Here is a 21,993-nt window from a genome sequence, read left to right as displayed (position 1 = left end):
ATGGCAGTTAAGCACAAATATCCTCGACAGAACAATTATCAATATCTGTTGAAAAATTAAAGATCATTAATACCAGTAAAAAGACACTTTTACTGTTGAAACGTAACACTCCTGGAGTGTTAACACAAAATCAACTACAGTTTATGTTTCCTTCACTGGCTCCTACGAAGCAGGTCCTAAAGTAGGTTAGATGAAAACATTTCTGCAAATCATATAAAAACTGCAACTGGCAATTGTCTGCTGATTGTATTCTTCTGGATAGTCTTCAAAATATTGTCAGATCCTTTAATGCCTAGCTTGTTTTGTACAAAGCCCCAAACATATAATAGATTTACAAATATTGACGTCTAAAAAATAATTTCATATCCATATTGTAAATAAAATAAAAGCATATATTAAATAAAATAAAATAAAACTAAATAAAACTATAAAAAGCCAAGTAAATATTTCTTAATTTCACGAGTAAAGGTTTAGGGTGTGGTGCAGAGCTTTAACTGTCAGGTCTTTTTGTTCCTTAAAAAACAGCGTTGGGGAAAATAGGATTTTCCCAGTCATTTTAACTACGTTGACTGACCGTGAAGCTTTTCGTGCGTTCACTGGGAAAATTCCGAGCATTCTGGTAGCAAGCGAATGTGTCATAATTCATATCCGATGAGACCCCGCCCTGTCCACGGTGTGCCTCTGACCATTCGTAAGCAGTCTGTACAGTAGTGGTCGCGCCTTCTCGCGTTAGCTTCCATGGCGACCAGCTAGAAATGCGTTTTCTCATCTCCACCAGCCGGTAAGCTCCCGTTAGAGAGCTAACGGGCGTCCTATGTCATGAGAAGATGTAGCGTGCTAACTCTTTAGAGCAATTGCGCTGTACATTAGTATGCTAAGCTAATGTTGAGCCTTTCACGTTTACCAGCCAGCAGTGACTAGGGGAGCTAGCGGCTCTAAGCTAACTGCTAGCGTTTACCTGCGGGCTGCTGCTAACTACTCTACGCCGCTTGCAAGCTAACAGAATGGAAAGTGTGAAGGAAAACGAATGTGGAGCGCTTTCGTCTTCTTCGACACTGCAGGGAACACTTGACTCTAGCAGTGACAGTAACTCCGTGAAGCCAAGCGGATTATCGCCGCAGCACTCTGGAAAGAGACCATCTATCGGGGAGGATGACGGAGGAGGCGCAGAGGCGAAACTCTTCGGGAAGGGGCTTGCGGCCACCTCCCTTCTCCAGATTGCGATAAGGAACGGGATCTATCAAAGCCAAGTTGCCAACGCTATCGGTGGAGCGGCCAAAAACGCAACCATGTCCGCTGTGAAAACGGCCAACATTTACAGTCTGACATCGGTGAACAGTTCCACCTCGGTAAACTCTATGCTGAGCAGGAGGCGGCACAGGCACAAGAGGAATCTGTCTCTGGGGGCTCCGCCGACCACCGGCTCGACCGGAGCGTCGTCTGCGGAGGCGGCCAGCCCAGCTCCCTCATCCTCGCCGCTGAGCACCCTCAGTCTTGATCGAAAAACCTTCCTCCGACAGAAGCAGTCGAAGCAGCTTCAGGCCTCTGATAAAACATGGGTGAGATCGGACCTCCGGCGGGGTTGCATCCACGTCCACGACTGGCTCACGCCCTCCTACCCGCGACCAGTGCTGTGTACAGTGGACACTACTTCTAAAGAGGTAGCCTGTAAGCTCGAAGGAAGTAAAGCCGGGGCTGTGTTGAGAATTAACTGCAAACCTACTGCTTTAAGTGACCTCAGTGATCTTTGCAAAGATACTAATGGCCATACTGATGACATGAAAAGTCTCAGTGACAGTGTGGATGTTAAAAATCTCCAAAGTGAGGAGAATGAACTCACAAAAAATGTGGAACTGCCTTCTAACTTGCTACTTGATGACAAAACTGCTAGTAATTCTTCATCTGAGGTCTACCTGAATGACATTGGCGTGGATTTGAGTACTGGAGACTGTTATGGAGTCTACTCAGGCTCTGACATAGAGAGCAGCACCTGTGAGGACTTCAGTGCAGGGGGACCAAGAAGCATGGAGCACGGGGATTCACTCAGCGATGGGTTGGGTTTGGGCACTGACTCTTCTGTTCTGAGCCCAAACTGTGACAGTGCCCCAGAGGGACCTGACCCATTTGAGAGCTCCTCTGATGAAACAGACCTCATCTCTTCTCCCTCACATTCAGCTATCTCTCTCCCAGACATCCCCAAGACTTCAAACCAATCCACAAGACCAAACTTTGACACTGAAGCTGGGGCTGATGACAACACAGATACACACATATTAATCAAACCTCCTTCTAAATGCTCCAGCAGCTCACAGGCTCGCCCTCTGACCAGCCAAGCATCTGCCCAGCCTGAGCAAGAGGTCCCTGGGGGGAGCAGAGGATGGCTTGAGCCCATCAATACAAGCCCAATGCCGACCCTCTACATCCAGCTGCACGGTGGAGCTGTGAGGCGGCTTGGGGATGATGAAAAACCTCTGCAGATCTTAAATGAGTACCTAACTAATCTGGGGTTTGAAGATCCATGGCGAGTGCAGGAGGAGGGGATGAATCCTGAAATTGGCTGCCTGATCCGCTTCTACTTTGGTGAGCACTTTATTTTTAGTGAGAAGGAAAGGTATCTTCTCTCAGTAAAGACAACAATTGTCCCAATTCTTATTAAAACATCCTGCAGTGTTAGATGTCAGAGCACCACAAACTACTACAAGCCACTTTAGTGGTGGCTTGTCTCTACACAGTCATTGTTCTTCTATTCTCAACATACTGTGAATGCTGTCATTGTGTTTGGTCATTCAGACTGTTAAACAAGTGGATTCAATTGTCCCAGCAGCACAATAAGCTGTGTTGTGCCTGTAAACCGGCTCAAGCAGGGAGACACATCTGGAGGTAACAGGTGTGCTCTTTCAGCAAAGACCAAATCCTGAGGCATTATAGAATCAGTTTGTCTTCTTCCCTCCTCCTCTTGTTGTTGCTGTTGTTGTTGTTGTTGTTGTTGTTGTTGTTATTGATAAAAGATCCTGTTTTTTCCACTGTCATGGTAAGAGGATGGAAAAACAGGCATGATCTCTTATGGGATTAGCATGACTGGATATTGTTTTTTGACCTCATTTTTGACATCATCAGCAAAGGCTGCAAAATAAGAGTCGGGAGGAAATGGTTGGACTTTAATATATGCTAAAATTCCTTGTATTTTAGGAGACCCCCCACACACACACACACACACACACACACACACACACACACACACACACACAAAAAAAAAAAATAAATAAATAAACAGACCGTTACACATACCATACACTCGTGACATGCAATAAAACTGGTTTCTCTGTACTCTGAAAATGCAGCTGGACAGATTCCCATGCCCCCATAACACTACGTAGAGTTGTGCAGCTGACAGTGAGGGCCCTTCTATTAATTCAGGAGAAGACATTTTTGCTCTACGTTTTTTGTCCCGTATGTGTTTGCACAGCACGAGTCGGTTAATTCTGATGTCCCGAGCTGAGCCAAAGAAGTTTGACTCATCTGAAATCCCAGCAGCCAAATGCACATTGCCACGTTGTGCTGACGCTAAGAGAAAAGTGACCTTAGTGGAACTCAAATTTCACCTCCTCAGTGTTTCGGCTACCTCTGAGACAGTTGCAGCTGCAGGCTCCTCTTTAGCCTAAAACTGCAGCATCCAGAGGTTGTTGCTTTACTCTCTCAAGGTTAAATACTCAGACTTTACAGACTTTTTTTTAAGTCTGAGTGTCATTTCCAACTTGAAATTACAACTCTCATTCAGATTTGGCTAAAATTCAGCAACTTAACAAGAGAGGTGGCTCAGGATGTCAGATGCTTTTTTTGGGGGGACACAAGCAAGAAAAATTTGAGGTCTAGCATCAGCAGGGTGTGGCTGTTGCCTGCTTTATGAGAGACAGGATGTTCCCCATTCAGAGAACTAGACGGACGGAAAGGGCATGTATGTGTGTGTATATTAACAACCAACATCTTACCTCCTCCGCCTAGGAAAGGGTGGACACACACAATGCACATTCCTCAAAGTTGTTTAGTGTAAACTGGGCTTTGTTCATTGTGTTCATGTTTATGTTAATCATATATTATTTTTTGGACTAGATACTGATCAATCTACAAATAATGACAACAATTTTACCAACCAGTCATAAGGTTTGTTAGTTTAAGCCCAACAGTTCACACATATCTTGTCTTCTAAAGCTGCAGGCTAATGAAATGAACTATAGTAACTCTTGGCTGTCTTCTTTTCAACATTTAGTTTCACTTTCAGAGAAACTCTTCTCCTTTATTAGTTTCTAGCTTATCTACATTTCAGTGCATTGGTGTCTGTAAAGTCAGACCTCACTGTTCTGTCTGTAATGAGGAAATGCACAGAATTTGGAAAAGGACATGTTGGTAGATCTTAATTATATGTCAGTCTCCTAAATGATTTCAAGCACAAGTAGTGTTGAATGATAAGTTAAAATAATATTATTTATTTTAATTATGATTGAGACATGCTACCTCCAGCTTCTGTGGGATTTGCTCCTATTTTATCTGATATTTAGCAGTAAACTGAAATGTTTGGTGTGTAAAGCAGCAAATTAAGTATATAATCTTCGTCCATTGAAAGCATAACATATTTTACAATATATAATAAGAACATATGTTATAATATTAATATATAACATTTTGCAGATGGAAAATTAATCGACACTTTTTAGCTTTTAGCTTTATTTTGTGTTTGACCAGGAGTTTTCTCAGATTAGGTGTGTTGCCATGGGCCGCCTTGCATTTAGCCCCAAAAATGTCTGCGTCGGGTTTTGAAAAGTATAACCATACCTGAGGTGGCGTTGAGCTTGCCATTATTGCACTGTGTTTTTGTTTGATTTCAACCCACTGCAGAAGTGACATCATGGTGTCACTCTCCCTGTAATCTCCATCAGATGTTACTGGTACTAAAATTTGGTGCTAATGAGGGTAGAGACGTAATTCAGTCGGTACCGTTAAAAAGTATAGAGTTTGGTAACCAACTGATGATGGATGATAAAATTTGATATTAAAAAACCGATTGCTCCATTAGTTGAAATTGGAGATGATACAGTGACAGTAAAGTTCTGGATAACTTTTTCAGGGTTGTTGGTATACTGTAATAAGATACAAACCTCAGTGTTATTGCTGATCACGGAAAGCATAAAATTGGAAGATATTGCACTGATATAGGATTTTTAAAATTGATGCCAGTGTTTGGTGATGTAAAAATCCAATATAAATATCGAGGTCTAAAGATGTAAATGATTTTCAAATGATTTGATAAAGAATATAATCTCCAGCAAAGGCAGGAGTCAGTGAGTAATTCATAAGGTATATTTTACATGATGATACAGCGATTCTATGATATGTTAGAACACAATAAATCATGATGTGTATGAAGCTGAATTGGAAAAAAGTAGCCCAAACACTTTACTTACATGCCTGAATTAAGAGTCTAAAACAGGTTTAATTAAAAAAAGAAAAGATTCAATTTAAGACTCTGTACCTGACAGATTTAAATCATTTGCACTTTAATGGTACTGAATGAAATCTGTAAAGCACTGAGGTTCACTGAGGCATTACTGATGAGTCAGCTAGGGCTGGTGAAACCTAGGTGACTGGAGGAGGCAGTAGGGAGGATGTAGGTGCTGGCATTGTAGGACATTACATAACAAGGTAATCTGATTTCAGGCCTCTCAGTGGCTCAGACTCTTCATGTGTCTCCCTTTTTCTTATTCACTGGTAAGAGCATATAAAGTAACTCTGACTTTCCAAGATTTTAAAAACTCTGGACAATTTAGTCAGTGCTTTAAAAGACCTGGAATGTGTTCTGGCTTATACTGGCAAAAGTAGCTTCAATTCATTACTGAAGCTAATTTGTGTCAGCAAAGGGTTAATGTAACAAATGATGCCTGAGTGACTGCTCTCTCTGCCAGCCCACAGGCTATTGAGCTACAGTTCTCTTACATAACCACACAGCTCTCACTTTGTGAAAGAGAAGACCATTGAGAGAGAGTTGATTCACAAAATCCCATAGAGCAAACAACAACAACAAAGACCGTAACCTCTATAAAGCTGTTATGAAAAGTCTGTTACTGTCATATTGTCTTCTTTCCCTCTGCAGGTAAGCCTCGTAGTGTGGGAGGTTCTGAGCGCGTGCAGCTGTCTGGGGTGTTCAACGTGCGGAAAGGGAAGCTGGCACTGCCCGTGAACCGCTGGTCAAAACGTCAGGTCACTCTGAGTGGAACTTGCCTCATTGTCTCGTCTGTGAAGCATGCCCACACTGGCAAGATGCACATCCTCCCTCTCATCGGAGGAAAGGTACTTTGTGAGACGTTTCATGTCTTTGACACACAACAAGAAAGTACTGTGGCTGGGTATCTGTTTATCAGGGACAAAAATACTCTGTGGTTTAGACCAGAGGTCTTTTTGTTCCTGCTGCATCAGGATGTCTTCTTTCTAGCTTAACTGTAAGCCTTTGTTGAGATTTGGCCAGAGACTAGTGTTTCCCACATAAAACACCTGTGCACAACAGCAACATAAGCAATATGTTCTCAATCTTATTTTGAAAGTTCAGTCACTGTTAAGCATCTCAGTCCCCACCAGTCTTGAATGTTTTTCCTGCATGGGCAAGCTGCTCAGGTCTCAGGTTGGGTTGGTTGTTGGTGGTATTTGGCTCTCTTCAGTCTCTTGTCCTGTGATGAGACAGACTGCAAATCCACATCTTGTACTGTAGCAGCCTATGGCAGTTTTTGTTCTGCTCTGTAGAGCCGCAGCAAGGGTGGCCACGCTAACGTGGACTTGCAGTTGGTGTAGAGCTGGTTTCCTTACACAGAGCTCACCAGGACTACAAAGCAGAACAAGGACTACTGTGACAGCTGTAATTTAACAGTGACGTTAGTCTGTCCACTGATTGGGGAACCTACTGAAAAGGCTTCATTGTTACATTTATGAAACTATAACGTACTTTACAAAAGTCATGAGCCACCCTCATTTCTTTATATTTCGCTTCCCAGAAGCCAGACTTTCTAGAAATTGTTTAAAGTGTTCTTGAACAATAGTTTACTGGGCTTTCTGAAAACCTTTCAAAGTCTTTTACTCTTTTTCAGTCTAGTCCTTGTACCTGACCATTTCATGAATTAATGATTTTTTTTGTTGTTGTTGTTAAGGCACTTAATACTGACCTAATCATTCAAGCTTAAAAAAGGCACCAAGCTGAAAGGATAAACCAGTGTTGTCTACACATAATAGACAACTTGGCAAAGAAAAAGTTTATATTGCATCTTTAGGCATTAGTACTTGTTCCAAAAGCACATCATTGGTTCCCATTTCTTCAATTGAATCTACAAAAAAATCCCATAGGTGTGACAAGTATAAAAGGGTATTTTTGCACCAGTAAGGTTAAGAATGCATTTTAATGAGGGAAACGGGGAGAAAATATATCAAAAAAGCTAGACTGAAAAAAAGTGGCAACAAGCTATGGAGTGATGAATCCATATTTTAAATTTTTGGTTTAAATTGGAGTTTAGGAGAGAGGTACAACAGTGAGTGTTTACAGCCATATGTAAAACATGATGGAGGGTCTGTCATGGTTTAGGGCTGCATTTCATTTGCATTATGAGAATGTCATTGGAGAGACAGCTGTGATTATATTAATTGATTACTTTGATTTAATTGATTTATACTCAAAAAATGTAATTTTTAATGCAGGTGGAGGAAGTGAGAAGACACAGCCACTGTCTGGCTTTCAGCTCAGCTGGTCCTCAGAGTCAGACCTACTACATCAGCTATGACTCTTACACCGAGTACCTCCGCTGGCAGAGGACAGCCTCAAAGGTACAAAGTGCAAGTGTAGTCAGAGGCACATCTGAACATTCAAACACTTTGCTGTCATCATTGCTTCTGTCTGTACTGGTTACTAGTAGTTCCCTTGCTAACGTGCTTTGTATGCAAGTGTAAATCTACAGCTTCTCAAGTGCAGAATTGCCTTTTTGTGTTAGTATCTCTTCTGCTAAAGAATAATACTGGATATTGAGTTTCAAACCTAAGAAGCAAGTATGTGTACACTGTCCACATTTTTAAAGAAAATACATCATCATCTGTGCCCTCCTAGTGTGTGTGAATTTAAGGTTTGAATTTAGGATTAAAACACTATGAAACTATGGATTTGTGTGGCTAGTAGACTATGTTTAAGCATTGCAGCTCATGCTTGTTGGTTCCAGAAGTACTTGCTATTTAAATCTATAATTCTAATTTCATTAATGTATAGTGGCAGATACTGGTTTAGAGATGTTACAGGGTTAGGGTTAGCAGAGTGCTTCTGTGGCTCATACGGACCCATTTACACTTGCATACCACCGAACAGTGATCACCATCTTGAGCAACTTGTGTCTCAGTTATGTGCTAAAAGGACAGTTAAGCATGTGGATGAGAGGAGTCAAAGATTGATCTGTGAACTCATTTGACAAATATGAGCATTAGCCTCATAGTTGACATACTTTTGGAGTGTTGTGTAAACAGGAAAACTAATTCCAGTAACACAAAACCGGTTTTGGTGTTCGTATGAGCACCTTGCTTTCGTTTTTGAAAGACTTTTGAATGTTTCCTTTAAATAGGACCGATTCTGCTTTTCATTATTTCCTGTCACACCATTGTTACTGTTACAATATCAGAATTTAATGATTGAGTTTAGCATGTGTACAAGTAATCAGTGTGATCTAAATACTCAAACAGTTTCATACTGTTTTATTTTGGGGTTTTTTTCCTATAATAAATCTTTAGTAAATATTCAGTAAATATTCCAAAAAAGGTCATCTTAGGCAAACAGATGGGTGTAAGCAGAGCAGCCCCACTCACTATTCAAGCCTTCTGCTTATGAGGGGTAGCCAATGGGAAGAGAGTTAGCTGAAAAGTAGAGGAGCTAAAATCGTGTGTCCAAGACAGAGGCTTAAGGGCTGCACCAAGGCCTATTATAATGAAAATAAGGATTATTTTGGACTGTGAGTCATGTAAAGCTAGTTTAATAGAGTACAAGAATAAAAATTAGTCTGAAATGAACTTAATGGATCCCAATTAAGGCTAGTTTGATGTGTCATGGAAGTAACTGCATGGCTGTTGTCATTACAAGGTATCGTATGGTCCTATTCCTCTCTCTCTCTGTCAGATTGCCTCTCAGAGGGTGAACTCGGTGGACCTGTCATGCTGCAGCCTGGAGGAACTGCCTGCTCAGCTGTTTTACAGCCAGGACCTTACCCACCTCAACCTCAAAAACAACTTCATGTCCTCTCACAAAGGTGTTCCAGCACTCACCAGGTCAGTTTCTCTCATCAGCTCTCCTGCACACACTGATTCTCAGAGCGCATCTCCTCCTGTGTTTAATGATACGGCACGGGGAGGATCTGGTAGTAAACATTTTGTGTAGTTTCTTCTTTTGTGTGTGTGTGTGCACGCGTGTATGCATGTGTGCGTGTGTGTTTGGTTATCCATGGGTGGTGGAAGCATGATGGTTTTTGGGTGTGTGTGTGTGAGTGATTAAAAGAGAGCTGCAGTAGTGATGAGAGATTTGACATCAGCTGTCTGGTCTCTTGGGCAGAAGGCTTCTCTGTGTTTTCCAGGTCAGATTAGGTGACGTCAGCTGCGGATGTCACGGTTTTATGAGGCTTAGCAGTCTTTCTCTGACTTTCGTTTATCTCTGGCTTTTTTTCACACTACCTTCATCAAAAAATATTAAGTATAATGTGGCTAAATTTGGAAAATTGTCTTGCACATTTTTACTGTTGTACAAACAGGCTTTTACAAAAGCCTGAGTATTAGGTCTTGAAACCTGTTTAGTATCGAAGAGGAAAACCTTCCAGGTCATAAATACGAATTGAATTTACTTCTTAATTACTTTTTAATTGGTTCATCATGGAAGTTTTGATCAGTTTCTCTCATCTATAAACAACAAACTGACCCTATTTATTTCCCACTTCTGCTATCATGTATAGCAGAAGTGGGAAAGTGGGGTTTGGTGCTTTCATGAATCACAGAGAAAGCACCAAACCTTACAGTTTGTTTACACAGTGAGATGCAAGATGTAACATATCAGCTGAACAGATAAAACACTATTAACTCACACTGTAAACTCATAAGAAAAACACTAATAAAATTTGCCTGGCTCGCTCTTTAGTCCCTTGCTTTACTCAGTTATAGTTTTTTGGAGGCTGTTTTTATTTTAAATTTTTTAAAATAAAAAAACTAAAAGCAGGTTTTGTTTTTATAAAGTAAATTTAAAAAGAAACTCACTGACTAAAACTCAGAATAAGGTAATTGTATAATGCTTAACGTCTCTCAGCAGGGGATCAAAAAGTGGTTTTCCCCAACTGTACTTTGCCATGGTAGTGTGCTGCTCCTGAGCTGGCTCTGTTTAAATAATGGATTGATACATATAACACCACAAACTGACTGATTATCTGGAAATGCCCTTTAATTATTTCTAAAAAATCACTTAGACCTTAGTGCACAGATAAGAGCATTCCTAGTTTTTAGAGACGTTCTCACTTTACTCTTTTTACAGCTGAGCATCAATGAGATGTATTCTCAGCAACTTAGACTTGGTCCTTGTGTCTTTTGGTTATCTTGGCAGCAATTTCAAAGGCATTTGACCATTCTGTAAGCTTTGATTTGCAACGTAGAGCACGAAAACTTGTCACTTTGGATGAAAATGATGACGATGGGGGTTGCACATTGTTTTTGACAGTTTTGTGCTAATGAGGACATCAGTATGAGAGTAAAATCTCTCTTTTCTTAAGTTTTTGTACAAAATTTGCATTTTGAGTTCTAGATAAGTAAAAATGCCCTGATCCTCAAATATAGATTACACTTTTAGCATACACTGTCTCTAGATTGTTTTGTAAAGGGATCAGCTTTACTTTTCATGGTAAAGTGGGTAAGTAAAGTGACCAGCACTGACAGACCTATTATGTACAGTCAGAGATTAGCAGCATTCATCTGAACAGCCTCGTTTTCCTTTCTGTCTGTCTTTATTTTGGCTTCTTGCATCTATGCCCGTCAAGGCAACATGACATCGAAACCTGACATTTGCCTGATGCCAACCTCTACACGTCATTGTTTTTGCACAAACATATGCATACCATGCAGTGTTTTAGGCACTGTGTTCTTGCTGTGGTCGGCAGGTGAGTCTAACTAAGAAGAATGTAGGCCTGGATCAGCCTGTCACTCTGATTGCTCTGTGAACTGGATTAGTTTAGAGGAGAAGAGCACCATGAATATACACAAGCTCCTACCTGAAGCACAGGCTGCGTTGTTCTGTTGAAAACTTGATACTTTGTGTCCTTGAAGCTTTGTATTAGCTTCTTCTGTGCTGATTTTCCTTTTTTAATCTGGCAGCTGTTGTGTAAAAATAGTTGTTCACTGTGTGTCTTTTGTGTTTTAAAGAAGGCCAGAGTCTGATTATAGCTCGGAGATGAATATCTTTGTCTCTCCTTGTCTGGCCCTGTTCCTCTTGCCCCTCCCTCCTTCTCTCTCACACACTCTTGCTGAATACTTCTCTCTCTTTCTCTCCCCTTTTCTTTAGGTTTTGTAAACTGAGAAGCCTTAGTCTGTCAAATAACGCTCTGTCTGAATTTCCTCTGGCCCTGTGTGACATCACCTCCCTCACGGAGCTAAACCTGTCTGGAAATCGTCTCTCCTCTGTGCCTGCAGAACTAGGAACAATGCACAAGTAAGTAAATGATGATCCAAGGTTTGCAGTTTCATAAGGATGAAGCCTAAAATGGGATGTGTCCTCACTGACCTGCATTTTGCTGACAGAGACATCAGTCTGGAGTTGTTGTCAGTACCCTTACATCAGTGTTGATTAATCCATCTCTGTATTAAGCGAACAGCTGGCAGTGCACCAGACTTCTGTCCTGAGCGTGCAGAGGTGTTGTCCAGGTGGTCATTGTACACAGTGACACTAACATGGTCTCTGTGTGATGTGGGAGTTTGGAGTTTCTGCCCATATGCTGGCTTTTTTTTTCTTCTACAACTTTTAGTTGTTTAGTTTATTTTTTTCTAGGAATTTCAAAAGATTCATTCTTTTCACGCAAAACACAATTTTTATGTCTAACTTGGAATCGGTGTGTTTATTTGGAAACAGTATTTTACTTTTAATGTAAAATACTCGGCTATGTTCCATAGCTGAATATAAATTAATATTTAAAAAGTCTCAAATGAAGATTGTTTATACTTATAGACAAGTCAGTAAATAAGTGTCAGAGTCCTGTTCAGTGTCTGAAGTCTTTTCTTAGTGTATGTTATAGATTATTCTGTTCATTCAGCCTTAACACTATATTTCCATAACATTTGCCTGCTTCTCCTTTTAGAGATTGATGCTGGATCTTTTATATTGTGTTTGTTCAAGTAACTTGTGCACTCTCTCTGGTTATCAGCTGATTTCTGAAGCTAAAGTTGAAAAGCCTTAGATTTTTTGGATTTGTTGTCTGTCTTGCTCTGTACCTTCCCTACATCTCTCAGGCAAATGATTTTCTGCTGCTGTAACGCATCTGATTCAAGGTGCTGTTCTTCTAACAAGTGGTCATTTGAGTTACTGCTTCTTTCCTGTCAGCTTGAAGCCATTTGACCATTCTCTTCTGAACTTCGGCATCTTTAAGACATTTTCACCCAGAGAACTGCTGCTTACTGGATATTTTCTTTTTTTCAAGCCATTCTGTGTAAACTGTGTAAAAGTTTGTGTGGGAAAATTCCAGAAGTACTTAATACTCTGACCAGCCTGTCTGGTCCTGACAACCCCAATTTATTGGTCTGTTTGAACCTCAGCAGGTCATCTTGACCATCTTTAAAGCCCTTTAAAGGCATTTATGTTATCAGGCAGTTAAACAGGTGTACCTAACAGTTATTATACAGTGAGTGTATAATAACTGCTGCACCTGCAGTATTTGACTTAAACACTTTGTGCTGTTTTTACATTTGATGTCGATGTCTTTATCTTTACTCAACAAACTGAATAAGTCCCGGCAGGCGTTGTGCCGCGTCCCTCGATGATAATGAGTTGAAAGATCACAGGGTTCATGATGACCACAAAAAGGGTCTTTGAGGCTTGAGGGAACTGTGAAGCTGTTGGCTCTTCTTAGACTCATGTCTCATTTCAGGTCATCACCTGAAAATATTTTTGTAGTAGACGCCTTGTTGACTTTCATTATATTCCCTGCACCCCCTCCCCCCATTTTTTTTTTCTTCTCCTTTTTAAAAATTAGGGCAGTCAGAGTTAACCAGATAATAGTCAGTCTTTCTTGTTTTGTTTTGATTAAGGAGGGACCACAGTATTGGTGTATGTTTTTTACACACAGTATCTGTATTATTCTGATTAAACGCCCCTCCCTCTGTTTGGCTCTGGCCAGCCTGCAGACTCTTCTCCTGGATGGTAACCTTCTGAGTTCACTGCCTGTGGAGCTGGGCTCCCTGGAGGGCTTGACCTACCTCGGCTTATCCTTCAACGGTTTCAGCTGTGTGCCCCCTGTCCTAGAGAAACTTGGAGGGATGGAGAGACTCTGTCTGGCAGGGAACCAGCTCTCTGTCCTGGATTTGGCTGGCCTGCAGTGGCTGTCTGCTCGCTACATAGATCTCAGGTAAGAATGTCCATGCAGTAGCTTACATTTATAGAAGTACCAATGACAAATACTGCAGTTCTGCATGACTCCCCTTTTATGTTTGGTGGTCTTTGAAACGACAACAAAGGTTTAATTTAGTCTTTTGAAGTACAAAATAAAGAGGTAGACAGTGAAGGAAGGGAACCTGTCAGTTAATTATAATTTTGGTCAATCGTACTACGAATGCCTAACAACTTCTTCTCAGGTTCTGAAATGTGAAACGGGTCAGAGGTTTTAAAGTGTTTGTTTCTTCTGGTCCTTTCTGCCCTCTTCCTTTATTTCCCCCTTCTCTGTTCCTCTCTGTGCTGTCTACCTCGAACAGGCTGAACCAGCTTCAGAAGGCGACAGTGGCAGATGTGGAGCAGCTGGCCCACATTGTTCATCTGGACCTGAGGGATACAGGTCTAGACGAGCTGGATGTCAGCTCTCTCTGCAAGCTGGAGCTCCTCCGCTGTGACAGAAACACTCTCGCCCTCCTCAGAGTCTGTGGCCACGCCCTCAAGAGCCTGCATGCTGCACACAACAGTACGACCACTTACTTTATTCTAGAGAGATATTTAATTCAGAAAGACATTCGTGCCATAAAGAGTTGTGTTATGTTTTTAGAGCTGAAGCAGCTGGAGGTGCAGCCTGTTCCAGAGAATCTGACTGTGCTGGATTTATCCTGGTATTAAAACCAAGAATACTTCACTGTCCTATTTACAATCTAGAAGAACAGAACATGTGCTTGTTGTAAGCTGGGTGCTGACTCTGTTTGTTTTCCTAAAGGAACAAGCTGGGATGTGTCCCCGACTGGGTGTGGGAGAGCAGCAGACTGGAAGTGCTGGACATCAGCCATAACTGTGTCACTGAGCTGCCTGTACGGTGAGCATCGCACAGACACATGACTCTTATGCTTTTCATGAAAGAACAGGTGGGGAAATGACAAAAATCAAAGGGATGGGAAGCAGCTTGGATGTAACAGCTGATAATAATGCATTACTAGAACTTACTTGATCTTAAATGTGCCTGTGGTGTGGTTCTTAAACTATATTAAATTATGTTTAAAAAGACTTAAAGAATCAAACTTGCAAAATTAAACTAAACTGAAGAGAAAGTAATTACTGAAAATAAAAACTAATGAAAAAATACAAAACTACATCTGTTTTTTTTCAAATTGTGACTCTGTATGAAACTAGAGGGAGGGATATCACCTAACATTTTTAGCTACAATTTAAACATGCCCCTTAAATGTATCACATACTATCATAAATTTACTGTTTAGAAAGGAGGACAGCTAAAAGGGATCCACTGACTGCGTGTGTCTGTCTGGCTGTGCATGCGTGCTTCTGTTTAAAACGTGGCTATGCGAAATGAGGAGATTGTGGGTTGCAGTTTTCTGTAGAACTTTTCATCCAAACCACATGAGTGGCTAGAGCCTTTATCACAGGAAACCAAAGACATCATAATGATGCATTTAAATAAAACGTGTTGAGCTTCCTCTGTGAGAACCAGCTTACATTTCTGCTGATTGGAATTCTCAAAATTTGGAAGTTTTAACTTTTCCAAATTTCGCCAGCTCTCAATTTTTACACCTTTTCAGAGGCCTGTGCGAGAGTTAAAACATGTTTTTAAAGTTTATTATTAGAATTATATTTGGTTAGTTATTTTGCACTTATTTGTGATGATTGCAATTATGGGTAAATATGGCATTATTATTAGTGAATGTCTTCACACAGTTAGCAAAACAAACGTGTGTGTGTGTGTGTGTGTGTGTGTGTGTGTGTGTGTGTGTGTGTGTGTGTACCTCTCCATACACAGAGTGGAGTAGGCAGCAGAGCAAGGGAAACACTGTTAACAGAGAAGAGCTTTTAGCCGTAGTATAAGAACTGCTCATCAAGTCTGTACGGACCTAAACTCACCACTTCATTTATTCAGACCTAGGGCAACACACCTGCGAAGTGTTAGGCAGATCTTATGAATAGTTGTTGAGATGGGTGAAAAACAGATGGACAGACAGATTTTCTTTCATTCGTATGATGTAATGCTGCATTCACAGTCAGAGTTATTTGGGTTCATTCATGCTTGATGATAGTTTCCAGCTACATGCTACATGAATCTCAAGCATAGATTAACTGAATACAAAGTGAACTCATTGAACCTCCATGGGAAATCAGATGGGGCTCAGCATGGTGGTCCCACTAACAGATATACAGCGCACACACTGAGCTGGCTGTGCTGTTTGTGTTTTAGGCTGCTGTCCAGTGGGAGCCTGAGAAAGCTGCTGGCAGGCTGGAACGATGTGTGTCAGCTGGATGAGAGGCTGGAGCGATCACAACTGGAAGTCCTGGACCTCCAACACAACCATCTAACTGAGCTCCCACACAACTTGTTCATCAAAGCGCAGAGGTGGACACATCTTTTTCTTCCCTCTTTTTGTTCTTTTCTTGTGTGTTTCTTCCCATCCCATGGATCCGTTATTTATCTTGTACTAAATTTGTACCCTCTGTTGGAAACTCCTCCCAGCCTGCGATACCTAAATGTGTCAGCCAATAAGCTGGAGAACCTCCCTGCAGCCAGCCTATCAGAGGATGCCTTCAGCAGCCTTCAAGAGCTCTATGTGACCAATAACAGCTTGACCGACAAGTGCATCCCTCTTCTGACTGGACACGGCCACCTCAGAGTGCTTCACCTCGCCTACAACCAGCTGCAAACCTTCACTGCCAGGTGAAATACTGCACTTGATATAAACTGAGCTTTAAAATGTGACCGTAAAGGCTTCTTTACATCTGGACATGTTAGACTTGACTGTACGGTTCCCTTACTCACTCCACCTCTAACCACCAAATCTCACATTCCTTTGCTTTTACAAGATGTTCTATTCCTAAGTAAATGTTACACATCCTTCATCATCCTGTATAAAATCTGAGCTTTGGTGCAGGTCATGATTGCTCCTTTTTACCTCCACGTCCTGTAGTAAACTAGCTCGACTGGAGCAGCTGGAGGAGCTGGACTTGAGTGGCAACAGGCTGAGAGCAGTGCCCACGACCATTCTCAACTGTCAGCGCCTGCACACGCTTTCTGCCCACTCCAATTGTATCAGCGCCTTCCCTGAGGTCCTCCAGCTGCCTGAGATTAAGGTAGCTCTTAACTCTTTTTCACCTAGTAATAGGGAGGTAGCTGTAGTGTACTAATACCACTCAATGAATTAATGCTCACCTGCCACAAGTAACATTTGAGAGGAGGACGTAGCTGTGGTAATGTAAATGCTGGGTGGATTATCCAGTGTTACAGAAGAGAAACAAGAAGAAAATAAGATGTTTCTATAAGACATCATTCTTCAAGAATTGCAAAAAGAAAACTGAATTTATGCAGTTTATAAAACAAATTGGAAAAGGATGAAAAATGAGACAAAGACACTTAATTTAATCTGTTGTGTGCACATGTCAGGACTGACACTGTGTTTCTCTTCAGTGTGTCGATCTGAGCTGCAACGAGTTGACTGAGGTGACTCTGCCAGAGATCCTTCCTTCAAAACTCCAGGAGCTCGACCTCACAGGAAATCCTCGACTCAGCCTCGACCACAAGAGCCTGGAACACCTAAAGTATGAAACACTAGCATAAAAACACCACCGCCTGAGCTTGGGAATAAAAGAGCAACTGAGCTTAGAGCTTTTTATTGTCATTGTGCAGTTTCTTGCACAGCGAAATTGGGTAGCTGGACCACAAAGGTGCTAAAATAAGAAGAAGAGAAACCAATATACAATAAGGCTGAAAAAATAAAAATAAATAAATAAATAAATAGAATAAAAAGCAGTGTATATGTATACATCTACAACTGCTTGACCTGTCCTGTTCTCCCTCTCTCAGCAGTAATATCCGATGTCTGAGGGTGGATCCTTCACATTCAGCTCCTTGTGGGAGTGAGAGCCAAGGAGTCCCTGCAGTCTGGAGTCACGGCTACACGGAGGCCTCTGGAGTTAAAAACAAGTCAGTCTTTCTTTGGTGCTTCAGTTTTTTGTTTTTTATGCCCCATCTCTTGCGTTGCGTCATTGTTCTTGTTCTAAGCTGCCTCCTTCTTGCTGTCCTCAGGTTGTGTGTGGCTGCTCTGGCTCTGGACAGCTTCTGTGGCATTAACGAAGCTCTGTATGGAGTTTTTGATGGAGACCGGAATGTCGAGGTGCCTTATCTGCTGCAATGCACCATGGGAGATGTGCTCGCAGAGGAACTTCACAGGGGCCAGAGGCAAGAGGACTACATCACCAACACTTTCCTCACCATGCAAAGGTAAACACTGACCTCCAAACAACATGTGATTCGGAAGGAAACAGCCTCACCTCACTCAGGATGTTGTGTGCGCATCTCCTGCAGGAAACTGGGCACAGCAGGCCAGAGGATGGGTGGGTCAGCAGCTCTGTGTCACATCAGACATGACCCGGTAGCTTCCAGTGAGCATGGCGGCTGCTTCACTCTGAAAGCCGCCAACATCGGCAGGTGCCAGGCTGTTTTGTGCCGAGATGGCAAAGCTATGCAACTTTCACACATCCACACTGTCAAAGACGAGGCCGAGTACCAGAGGGTTCGACAGCATAACGCTATTATCACTGAGGTAACAACACGTTTCATATGCTGCACAAAATGCTGAAACAAGTCCACCTGTGATTCTCAGTTCCAGCTCCATATTTGTATTTTTGGACTCTACTGGAGTTGCTTTGCATTTTTGAAACTTTAGCCATGGTTAATATGAACAGCCAGAATTTGCATGCTTATACTATATAAATGGATAATAGAAAATAACAAAGAAAAGCAGAATCTGGCCGTTTAATTGAACTAAATGTTGTCTGGCTTAAGCTATTCCCTGTCTTAAACCACTGTGGACAGAACATCTGTCATTTTGGGACTACTGATGTGGCGAATCTATTCGCAGACTGTTTTGTAATGTTTTTTTTAAATAGTTTGGTGAGACCAACAATATAAAGCACACAAATACTGAATCTAAACAGACAAAAAGAAAAATTTACTTTGGAACAAGAGAAAATTGGTTTTGTTTGATTTATTACTGAAACTGTCAGCAGTTCATTTTCAACACTACAAAACCATAAATAAATGTTGTTATTGTCGAGTTTTGTCCGGGAGAAAATACAAACGCCTCTGCTCGTCCTTATCCTCTCTGCAGGATAACAAAGTCAGCGGTGTAACAGACTCCACCAGGATTATGGGTTACTCCTTCCTCTGCCCATCAGTGACACCCCGCCCCCATGTTTCCACGGTGACGCTTACCCCACAGGACGAGTTTTTTCTCCTGGGCAGCCGGAGACTGTGGGACATGTTGTCTCCCAGCGAGGCGGTGGAGGCGGTAAGGAACTTACCAGACGCTCTGGCTGCTGCAAAGAAGCTGGTGACTCTGGCCCAGAGCTACGGCTGCTCCGATAGCCTCAGTGCCGTCGTTGTGAAGCTCAGCATCACTGAAGACTGCTGCTGCTTCTGCGAGCCACCGCCTCCGCCACCCAGCCCTGGCCCAGCAGCTCAGCTCGGCACACATCCTTATTCGGGAAGCAGTGACGGCAGCGTGCCGCTGCCCCCGCCGCCGCACGCCTCCTCAGGAACAGTGAGCGAGTTAAGCAGCGAGTTCAGCACATCTGAGATGAGCAGCGAGGTGGGATCAACGGCGTCCTCGGAGGAGCCACTGACGCAGACTGAACCCTCATCCTCTCAACTGAACCCCCCAGGGCGAGCTGGCACGCACAGGCCCACCTGTAGGGGGAGCAGCTTCCACAGGCAGTTCTCTGGAGCGCTGTCTGATAACGGGCTTGACAGCGAGGATGAGGAGCCCATCGCTGGTGTCTTCTCCAATGGCAGCCGAGTGGAGGTGGAAGCTGACGTCCACTGTCTTTTACGACACAACTGCGCTCAGTCTCAGCAAAGCACAGACAGCCCTGCCCCTGTCACGCTGCAGAGTGAGTCTCTGCCTCTGGCCTTCCCTTCTCCATCTGCCTCCCCCGTCCCGCCCTCCTCTCCCTACCTCGGTGGGGAGGCTCGGTCAGGCACTCTGGGCCGGAAGGCTCGAGGTAATGGCTCTGTGGCCTGCCAAGGCAGGAGCCAGGACCTCATTGAGGAGGCTGCCGATGCTCCCGTCAAGAAGCAGGGGGGCTACTTCAACGCCCCCGCCCAGCCAGACCCTGATGATCAGCTCATCATTCCCCCAGAGCTGGAAGAAGAAGTCCGGCAGATCATCCAGCAACAGCAACAGCAGCTACAGACACACAGCCAGCAAGCACACAACTACCAGAATCCTGCAGACTACTTCCTCACACCCCTCTGACGGCTGCTCTCCACAACTGGAGTCAGTCTGTTTCACACAAGACCGCAGAGTCTTTGTGAACAAGTTCAGCATTAAGTTCACTCCAAGACCTCAAGATACTCTGACCCGGCTTTGAGACTGTTTCCTTACAGCTTTTGTTTTGTTTACTTCACCTTGAAACCAATGAAACTTTTCTAACACTCATGTTGATGAAATGTTCACCTGTAATTCATTTGTTCCACATATTGATTTGAAGCACTTTGCTTTGGGTTAGCCTCACTGATTCTATGTTTAATGGTACTCAGAGTTGGACCTGTCTGTTTTTGTCTTGGAGTAGACTGTTTCTCTCCTTGCTGGTTGTGGCTGATGGCCTTAAAGTTATTGGAGTTAGCGAAACTTCTGGACTAACTCCTCTAGGAGTTGAATACTTTTAAGTGACCTCGTCACTGAAGCGTGCTAATGTTCTCTGAGAGAAAAGATGATTATTTGTGAAGGCTGATATTCCAGATGTTTGTTTTTCGGGGTGTGCAGAGTCCAGTGGTGCTGCATTGACTACATGCCGATCAGTGGTTGACAGCTTAATGAATGTTCTCAGAACAGTGTTAGTTTTCAGCAAACCGCACAAGAGAGCTACTTTTGCTATATAATAAAGTTTTCAGATAACCAAAAAATGTCGGACTTGTGTTTATCGGTTAAAATCTTGTTTATTCAGAACCATCCACAGAGTTTCACTTTTATGTTTTTACACATCTGCTTCTCAAGCTTCTGGTTGTCACCTGCATACAGTCCACACATTCTCACTCATTTCTTTTTATTAATTTAACGTGTGTGTGTAGCTGCACTGAAAAGAGGAAATTATTGTATTTCGAGAATTCAACTTTTACTTATTGTGCATTTCTTCTAGAAGCCTTATTCACCTAATCGCACGCACGCGCGCAGCACTTATATTCATTTTCTTACATTCACACACTGATGCATTGGGGTAACTCAGGTATTTTGTATCTTGCCCAAGGACACATGGTCAGCGCAAACTGTATTTCTAACTTACATGAAGATTAAGTCAAGAATTGTCTAGAGCAGCAGTCCCCAATCTTTTTTGCACTGCGGACCAGTTTAATATCAGACAATATTTACAGGGACCGGCCATTAAGGTGTTGCGGATAAATACATCAAAATAAAATGACACGACCAAAACAAAAACTGTGGTATTTTGTAAATATAATAATAAACGAGAATTCACTGTGTAACTTTATTAGCAGCCTCCTAGTGATGGGATTTCCGGCTCTTTTTAGAGAACCGGCTCTTTCGGCTCGGCTCACTAAAAAGAGCCGGCTCTTTCGGCTCCAAACCGGTTCTTCAGGTTGTTTTGTTGCTTTAATTAATTTATTATTAACAATAATATAAAATTATGGTTTTATTTATATATGTTTATATATAAATATATACAGTGGCCCCTAGAGACAAAACACGTACAAACTCCAAAAAGCACATACAAACTCCAAAACACATTTCTAGCGTTAACTGAACTTCAAAACAGAGTTACCTCGATCACTTAAATTACACAATTGAAAGCATATGTGTATTGTTTGTGTATTTATACACAAGCACTCATATATATTCAATTTTTTTTTTTTTTTTTAAAGTTCATTTACCTGTTACTACCACACACGAAATCCGGTCGTTGGTACTTCCTGGCTTGTGTAGCCTCTAGGTAACAAAAGCTCAACACTGCGCCTAGCATCCTGGAGCACTTCTGTTGTGTTTTGTACGTGCTTTGTCTTTAGGGGCCACTGTAAATATACTTTTATTTATTCACTCCACATAAAATGTAATAAATAAATCATATAATACAAAAACCAACTAGTCACAGTTCAACTTTTAACTATTTAAATTTTCAGCTTTACCTTTTAAACAAATTTAAAATTAAACAACACAAAACACTGCAAACCACAATTAAATATAAATTAAAATATGAAAACAAAAAGAAGATGCACATTCTCTGTCATATGGGCCTGCATGAATAAACCTTCTGAATCCTTTATC

General features: G+C 42.0%; 1 protein-coding gene across 2 annotated transcripts; it reads left to right on the top strand.

The window, feature by feature from the left end:
* The first annotated feature begins 660 nt into the window (after positions 1–660).
* Positions 661–20,621, top strand: LOC116314415 (PH domain leucine-rich repeat-containing protein phosphatase 1-like). Of its 2 annotated transcripts, none has more exons than XM_031732422.2 (17): positions 661–2,580; positions 6,146–6,342; positions 7,732–7,857; positions 9,185–9,333; positions 11,597–11,743; positions 13,422–13,649; positions 13,993–14,195; positions 14,277–14,337; positions 14,439–14,534; positions 15,903–16,058; positions 16,176–16,376; positions 16,627–16,789; positions 17,124–17,254; positions 17,523–17,639; positions 17,742–17,936; positions 18,021–18,258; positions 18,826–20,621. In XM_031732422.2, the coding sequence occupies exons 1-17, from the start codon at positions 1,005–1,007 to the stop codon at positions 19,969–19,971; spliced, it is 5,130 nt and encodes a 1,709-aa protein (XP_031588282.1). In that variant the 5' UTR covers positions 661–1,004; the 3' UTR covers positions 19,972–20,621. The 2 variants fall into 2 exon arrangements, with proteins under 2 accessions (XP_031588282.1, XP_031588281.1); XM_031732421.2 differs by having other exon boundaries at positions 17,520–17,639.
* Positions 20,622–21,993: the final 1,372 nt, after the last annotated feature.

This window comes from Oreochromis aureus, linkage group 17 (assembly GCF_013358895.1).
Source record: "Oreochromis aureus strain Israel breed Guangdong linkage group 17, ZZ_aureus, whole genome shotgun sequence".
NCBI classification, from domain to species: domain Eukaryota; kingdom Metazoa; phylum Chordata; class Actinopteri; order Cichliformes; family Cichlidae; genus Oreochromis; species Oreochromis aureus.
Note: the sequence above shows the minus strand (reverse complement) of the source record. Positions and strands in the feature narration are given on the sequence as shown.